Source organism: Alosa pseudoharengus, unplaced genomic scaffold, assembly GCF_046254945.1.
Source record: "Alosa pseudoharengus isolate Yale_2024_CS ecotype anadromous, Long Island Sound unplaced genomic scaffold, YU_APseudo_1.1 YU_APseudo_1.1_scf_23, whole genome shotgun sequence".
NCBI lineage: Eukaryota > Metazoa > Chordata > Actinopteri > Clupeiformes > Clupeidae > Alosa > Alosa pseudoharengus.
Genome location: NW_027468685.1, coordinates 29,537,217 through 29,545,278, shown reverse-complemented (window position 1 = coordinate 29,545,278; position 8,062 = coordinate 29,537,217). Strand labels below are relative to the sequence as shown.

Genomic DNA, 8,062 nt, shown 5'->3' with positions numbered 1-8,062 from the left:
TGCTCTCTCCCTTCGCTCTTTTCCCATCTCTCACTGTCTCCCCTCCCCTCCTAATCCCCCCTTCCTCCTCCTCCTCCGTGTCTCTCCACCCCTCACAGCACCTGTGTTCCCTCCACTTTGCCCTGGTGCCTCCGCTCTTCATCAGAGATGGGCTCCTGTCGGTGGCCCCATGCCAGGGATGCCTCACACTCCCCTGGCATCTGCTCCATCGCCTGGCACACACACACTTGCGGGCATGTACACACACACAAACGCGCAGACCTGCTCACACACACACAAAAGCAAAAACACGCACACAAAAGCACATGCAGACACACACACACACACCTGAAGGAGGGGCATTGTGTATGTGTGTGGGGCAAAGTGGCAGACTACTGCCAGCATGGCATCCTTTAGAGAGAGAAATGTCCTTTGCAAAGAGAAAGAAAAAAAGAAGACAGACACCCATATAGGTACAAACAGGGACAGAATAGAATAGAAAAAACAGAAAGAAAGAGAGAGAAGAGGAGGTAAGACAGTCAGACGGAAGGAAAGTCAGCTTCCTAGCAGAGCAGATGGCTCCAGTCACAAAGACAGCGAGGAAACCATATGTGACTAAAATGTGTTTATTCAGTGCATGGTGCTCTTTCAGTTTTCTGTTTGCTTTATACATTTCTTTTCTTTTGCAGCGATGGCGAGAAGAGCAGAGGGGTTCCGGAGGTCTCACCCTGAGAGACAGGAAGTGACCTCACAATCCCCCTTCACCCCTCAGCGATCCTCTGCTCTCCTCCACCCAAACCAATGCAGAAACACAGGGAGGGGAGGGGGGTTGGTGCAAACAAACACAATGGGAGGCCTACAACACTTTGGTTTTCTGTACAGAATACTATTTGCACTATAAAAGCAGGTTTCTTGTTGGTTCTGTCTGTATTGTTTTGTTGATTTGTAGTTTTTCCCCTCTTCAAATAGAAATGTACAAAGTGTTAATGCGCAGGGGGGTGGTGGGGTGTTCTTGGCTGAGTATGGAGCTGGTTGGAGGGGACAGTGTGCACTCACACAAACACACACACGCGCACATGCTCAAACTGAGAGAAGATGCTGGGCTGGCCAATCACGTGACACTTTACTGGCTGTCTCCCCCTAAGGCTTCACTGACAGCACTTTTAGTTGACAAAGATCAGAGGTCAAAATGGGACGATCAAGATCTGTGACATCAATCCCCGACCGTAAGACTGATCTCGGAAGAGATCCTACCCTGACTTTGGTGCAGAAATAATGCCACTGCCTGTTCCTGAGTCAGATAACACGTGGAAAGGAACTGAAGAGTAATTAAAATCAATTAACTGTTGCATGTTTGATGAGACATAATGATTGGTGGATACACATTAATTATTAAAATAGCTCTTTCTTTCATGTTAATGACCTCTGCCTATCTGGATGAACCTTAACAGATCTGCATGGGTTTTCAGAGTGTGGTGTATCTGTGGGCACTGCAGGTCCCCTTGCTTGTGTGTATGAGTGCACATTGCCCCCTCTGGTAGAAAAGTAGAAATACACTGAAAATGACTGCACAGCAGAAAAGTTGCCAGTGCAATTGTTTCATGATTAAAACAAACAAAGAAAATATGAACACAAATAATGCCTGTAGCTGGTGTCTGGAATGTTGTGTTGCATCTAATTAAAAAAAAATGGAAAAAAAAATCTGACTACGTATACATATCTGCATTTTTTAAAGCAGGTTAACTATGATACTGAGTACACACACAAAAATGACAAAATTGTAAATAAATATTGAATGTAGAAATAAAACAGAATGTAGTTTCACTACACTGCCCCCCTAAACCCAAGAGAGAAATGGCTCTGAACGGCCCCCCACCCAAGAATCATCATGACAAGGACAACGACAGCAACAACTAAAATCGTAAAATCTATGAATCATCAACAAAATAAGCCGTACAATTAAAACATGAGAAAAAAACTGTACTGTGTCCCCCGATGTTTGACTGTAATACATATCATTTTTTATGCAACAAAAACCATCGAACAGACATAATCATTCACATAGAGAAGGACATTAAAGTTAAATAAAATTAAATTCAAAAATTACACTTTTGTCATCAATAAAATGGAACAAATACATTTGGATTTATGAAACCTTGCACCTTCAAAAGAATAAAAAGACATTGAATACCCAGAATCCTTTGCCCTCGTTCACCAGACCTCTGAGCATAGCTGAATGCTGTTGGCTATTGGTCGTCAAAGCCATGCAAAAAAGGTAGTCTTTTTCGATAGAGAAAAAAAAAAAGTTTCCTCAAAAGTCCATCATTTTATCATGGCATCAAGTTGCACAAAACCCATTTGAAACCTCATTGTAAAATTCCCTCATATAAATGTTATCATTTTTCTTTTAAATGAAACAAATATCCAAAAATATTTTCCCCTTTTTTTGTCATTGAGAAAAGAATCTTCAGCTCAGGTTGGCAAGGAGACATCTGGGATTCGTCTGCAGTCAGTCTGCTGAGGTTCAGGAGAGGAGAGGAGAGAGGGATTGTGGGATACTGGGGGTCTGGCCACTGTTGCTTTGACCAGGGGTCAAAGGTCATGGGGGGATTGAGGGGGTGGTGATGAGGGTGTTGCATGGTTTGGCTGCAGTCCCAAGGAAGCTAGGTTAGGTCCTCGGCCTCCGGGATGAAAGGGGATCTCTGTCCTCAGCAGCAGACTGGGATGGTCAGGCCGGAGGTCAGGGAGGTGGTGAGTGGGTTGGTTGTTGGCTATCCATGGCAGTGCAGGTGGATGGAGGTTAAGATGGTGGTGACTTACTATGCGTATGTGTAAGTGTGTGTGTGTTTGAGAATGTGTGTGTGTGTGTGTGTGTGTGTGTGTGTGTGTGGGAGGGGGATGGTAAGAAGAGTGGGGTAGTGGTCAGGGCGTGAGATGAAGAGTCTCTCTGAGGTAACCAAGTGTAAGGGAGTGATAGCATCAGTGAGGGAGAGGGGTAAAAGCCAAGGGAAGGCAGTGTGTGTGTGTGTGTGTGTGTGTGTGTGTGTGTGTGTGTGTAAGAGATTGTGTGTGTTGGCTTGGTATTCATGATCCCTCTGGGTTGTCGTCAGCCTGCTCCCTGTATGAAGAGTGAACAGCGAGGTGAGAAAGGCTGGAGAGTATCGGCGGCAGCATCATAAAATAAGAATAGTTTTGGCACGCTGGGGTGACACAGACACCGGGGGTGGACAGCACTGCACCAAACACCCATGGAGGCATCAGACGAGAGAGGAGAGGAGAGGAGAAGAGAGGTGGAGAGAGGAGAGGAGAGGAGAGAAAAGAAGAAAGGGAGAGGCATAAAGAGATGAGAAAAGAGGAGAGAGAAATGGAGAGGTAAGGGGAGGAGAGATGAGAAGAGGAGAGAAGAGAAGGGAGAGAAGAGAGGAGAGAAGTGATGACAAAATGGAGAGTTGAGGGGAGGAGAGGAGAGATGAGGAGAGGAGATAAGAGAGGAGAAGAGAGAATAGATGACAGAATGGAGAGTTGGGGAGAGGAGAGATGAGGAGAGGAGAGGATAGAGGAGAGAAGAGATGACAGAATAGAGAGGTGGGGGGGGAGAGGAGAGATGAGGAGAGGAGAGGAGAGGATAGAGGAGAGAAGAGATGACAGAATGGAGAGTTGGGGAGAGGAGAGGATAGAGGAGAGAAGAGATGACAGAATGGAGAGTTGGGGAGAGGAGAGATGAGGAGAGGAGAGGAGAGGATAGAGGAGAGAAGAGATGACAGAATAGAGAGGTGGGGGGGGAGAGGAGAGATGAGGAGAGGAGAGGATAGAGGAGAGAAGAGATGACAGAATAGAGAGTTGGGGAGAGGAGAGATGAGGAGAGGAGAGGATAGAGGAGAGAAGAGATGACAGAATAGAGAGTTGGGGGGGGGAGAGGAGAGATGAGGAGAGGAGAGGATAGAGGAGAGAAGAGATGACAGAATAGAGAGTTGGGGGGGGAGAGGAGAGATGAGGAGAGGAGAGGATAGAGGAGAGAAGAGATGACAGAATGGAGAGGTGGGGAGAGGAGAGATGAGGAGAGTAAAAAAGTAAAGAGAAGAGAAATGGAGAGAACAGCACATACTGTACACTCTTAAAACAAATCTGTTGTCCCTATCTGGACACAGAGATGTGTTAAAAAACAACAAAAGTTGTGTTGTTTTCAACTCAAGTTGTGTTATTTTCAACACATTTAAATCTGGACACAGAGATATGTTAAAAACAACTCAAGTTGTGTTGTTTTCAACACATTCGTTTTAAGAATGTGTACAACCGCCAGTGAAAGTGGACAAAGAGGGGGAGTGTGTGTGTGTGTGTGTGTCTGTGGTGTATGAAAGTGATGACTGAGTGTGTGTGTCTGTCTGTCTCTCTCTCTCTCTGTGTGCGTGTGTGTGTCTGTGGTGTATGAAGGTGTATGAGTATGTGTGTGTGTGTGTGTGTGTGTGTGTTTGGTGGGTGGTTATGTGGAAAAGGGTCTGTTTTATGCATTCAAAGTCCTGGTGCAAACAGACTGCCAAAGTAAAGAGAACAGAAGATTAAATGGAGGAACAGTGAGAAGGAACGAGGGAGAGAAAAGAGAAACAAGAGAAGGAACTTATCATCCATCTAGTGGAACTAGCCTGTGTGCATGTGCGTAGGCATGTGTGTATCACCATATGTGTATATATGTGAATGGATATGTGTGTGTGTATGTGTGTGTGTGTGTGTGTGTTTGTGTGTGTGTGTGTGTGTGTGTGAATCTATGCGTGCAGTTATGTGTTTGTTTGTGTGTGTGTGTGTATGCATGTGTGTATGGGTGCATATGGATGTGAGTGTACATATGTGTGTGTATGTGTATGTGGAGCTATGTGTGTGTGTGTGTGTGTGTGTGTCTGGGCTGTGTATACATACCACCCTGGCAGCTGGCTAAACACCAGCAGGCCCACACGGAGCCTTGCACAAACACGGCCACAATTAAAGACACATGGCCCACTGAGCCTCCACAGGCTCCCCTTGCCCTCCTCTCCTCTCTCTTTCCTTTCTCTTGCCTTCTCTTTCCTTCCCTCTCTCCTCTCCTGTTCTCTCTTTCCTTCCCTCTCTCCTCTCCTGTTCTCTCTTTCCTCTTCTCTCTCTTCTTTCTGTTCCTCTCTCTATTTTCTGCTCCTTTCTCATCTCCTCTTCCTCTCTTCTCATCTCCTTTCTGCAACTTCTCTCTCTTTCTCTCTCTCGCCTTTGCCACCAAAGCTAACTGGATTAACAGCTAACAGCCCATGCAGTACCCACACTGAGTCAGAGAGGAAGAGAGAGAGAGAGAGAGAGAGAGAGAGAGAGAGAGAGAGAGAGAGCACAGAGGGGGGTCGGAAAAGAAGCAGGTCGTCCAAACAGCCTCCCAAATACTGACTCAGCCCGGACCGCCTGTGGGCCAGTGCTGGGCCAGGCCCATGCCAGAGCTGCCTGGCTGGTTTCCGGAGGCTGTTAGAGGAAGGCGTCCTGGTGTGGCATCAGAATGCTGTTATAACCTGCCCCCTCTTATGTTCTTATGTTTCTTTATTCATGCTTTATTTAACTAGGGTAGGCTAACGTCTGTCTTCGTACACACACACACTCTGTCTCTTATGCACGCATTACTCTCTCACATTACTCTCTCTTTCTCTATTTCATTTACTCACTCACTCACACTCTCACTCACACTCTCTCTCTCTCTCTCTCTCTCACACACACACACACACACACCAGTGTGTCCACTACAACCTACTGGGAACCTCCAGCAGTGCCTGGCTCAAGGCCTCATACTAGCCCCTCCACCAACACACACACACACACACACACACACACACACACACACACACTCTCCCCGCCTCCCTACCAACCCCCCGCTCCCCAGTCACTGTTGTAAATCTCTCTCCTCCGTTAATGAGGAAGTGCCACCATGTTGTTTACATTACGCTGTTTAGTCTTCCGGGCCACTTAGATCCTGCTTGTTGTGCACAGGAGGCCTGTTCCTCAATGGCTGCTGCCACTATGTACCCAGCACAAAGGGGGAGGAGAGGAGAGGAGGAGACGAGAGGAGGAGAGGAGGAGAGGAGAGGAAGAGAGAGAGTAGAGAAGATGAGAAGAAGAGAGGAGAAGACAGGAGAGAAGAGGAGGAGAGGATGAGGAGAAGAGGAGAAGAGAGGATGCCATCACGCTCTAGATATCTCAGCACCGTGGCAGCCTACTTTAAAAAAAAAAACACTTCTCTAATACTAATTAGTGAAGCTGCACATCAAGAGCGTGTTTAATGTGGGAGCGTCTGATGTGTGTGGTGGCGTGTCTGTGGCGAGAGATGTGACGAGGGAGAGGAGGAGAGGAGAGGGAGAGGAGCAGAGGAGAGGAGAAGAGGAGAGGAGGATAGTAGAGGGAGAGGAGCAGAGGAGAGGAGAAGAGGAGAGGAGAGGAGGAGAGGAGAGGGAGAGGAGAAGAGGAAAGGAGGAGAGGAGGCGGAAATGCAGACAGGCTTTTAAATGCAAGCTAAGACTGAGCTGTAAAACCCTTCCCCCTCCAAACATTCAATTCTATTCAATTCAATTCAATTCAATATTTATAAATAATTATATAGTGCCATGACTATATAAAATGAAAATGTCTCAGTGCTCTTTACATAGCCAAGCTTGGACTTTCCTACTTTCTTGTCCCTTTCCACTTCCTGGATACTTACACATCTGTCCACTGCACATCCAGTGGCACTTACATTAGGCTAAGATTGATGAAACGAATCTTTGAAACTGATGGACTGAGTACTGGCGCATTTGACTTATGGCTTCTCCTTAATACAGCGTTGCTTGGGTTGTTATTTACTGTGCCTCACTTGTAAGTCACTTTGGGTAAGAGCCTCTGTCAACTGAATAGATGTTAACGGTAAATTTAAACCAAGAAGACAACAGGCTGGAGGCAGGCAGACTCTCTCTCTCTCACACTCCCTCTCTCTCCCCCTCTCTCTCTCATTCCCTCTCTCTCTCTCTCTCTCTCTCTCTGACTACAGGAATGCCACAGAACCTCACACACTCTCCCAAATAGAAACAAACAAACCAAATAGAAGGTCCAGACACTGCCCTCTGAGAGCAGTCCATTTGAAGGGTCTACACAGATGTAGCTGGCTCTGAGGAACATCATCAAACCTTATGGCTTCTCTTTTCTCTAACTCTTGACAAATGAACAACACTACACTGAGTTTACATGTCTTAGCCCTGCTGGTATAAATAACATGTTTTGGTCAATTCAGTGAACATCAAACAGAAGGTCCAGTTCATGAACACATTGATATGTACACACCCATCAGAGGGAAATGCTTGTTATGTAGTGCCTTGATGATAATTTTTAGCATCGCTTGCTTTTTAGCAAAAAAAAACTAAGCTTTCAACAGCCATTCTATTTCAGTTACAACCTTTCAATTTCACTCCTTTTGAAACACAAGAATGATAAAGTGTATGTGCGCTGACAGTATCTCTTTCTAAAGTGTGGTTTCAAAGGCATTCTTCTTAAAAGCTGCTTTGGCCAAATAAAGAATGACAGAAACTCTTAAGGGCTACGTACACCGGCGCCGGCATGAGTGTGGCACACTCCGTGCTCCACATTTACTTCACTATATTTCATTGTTCTCAGTAGAACTCCGCACACCAGCATTGCACTCTGCTGCCACCTGTGCTGGTGTGCTGGCTTGTAATTGAGAACAATGCTGTCTTGGTAATGCAATGTGGAACGCAGAGTGCGCCGGGCTCATGTCGTCGCCGGTGTCCACAGCACTATAGGCTATACCTTCCCTGCCAGAGTGCCCACAGCACTATAGGCTATACCTTCCCTGCCAGAGTGCCCACAGCACTATAGGCTATACCTTCCCTGCCAGAGTGCCCACAGCACTATAGGCTATACCTTCCCTGCCAGAGTGCCCACAGCACTATAGGCTATACCTTCCCTGCCAGAGTGCCCACAGCACTATAGGCTATACCTTCCCTGCCAGAGTGTCCACAGCACTATAGGCTATACCTTCCCTGCCAGAGTGCCCACAGCACTATAGGCTATACCTTCCCTGCCAGAGTGGGACACT

General features: G+C 46.6%; 1 protein-coding gene across 5 annotated transcripts in view; it reads right to left on the bottom strand.

Moving 5' to 3' along the window:
* Nucleotides 1-589: 589 nt before the first annotated feature.
* epb41a (erythrocyte membrane protein band 4.1a) overlaps nucleotides 590-8,062 on the bottom strand; it is a 70,197-nt gene continuing 62,724 nt past the window's right edge. For all 5 annotated transcript variants that reach the window (XM_076302258.1, XM_076302256.1, XM_076302259.1 and 2 more), the window contains one exon: nucleotides 590-3,097. Coding sequence is in view for 3 of the 5 variants with exons in the window: in XM_076302256.1 (XP_076158371.1) it covers nucleotides 3,064-3,097 (34 nt within the window). In the remaining 2 variants the exon portion in view is untranslated. The remainder of the gene's footprint in view (nucleotides 3,098-8,062) is intronic.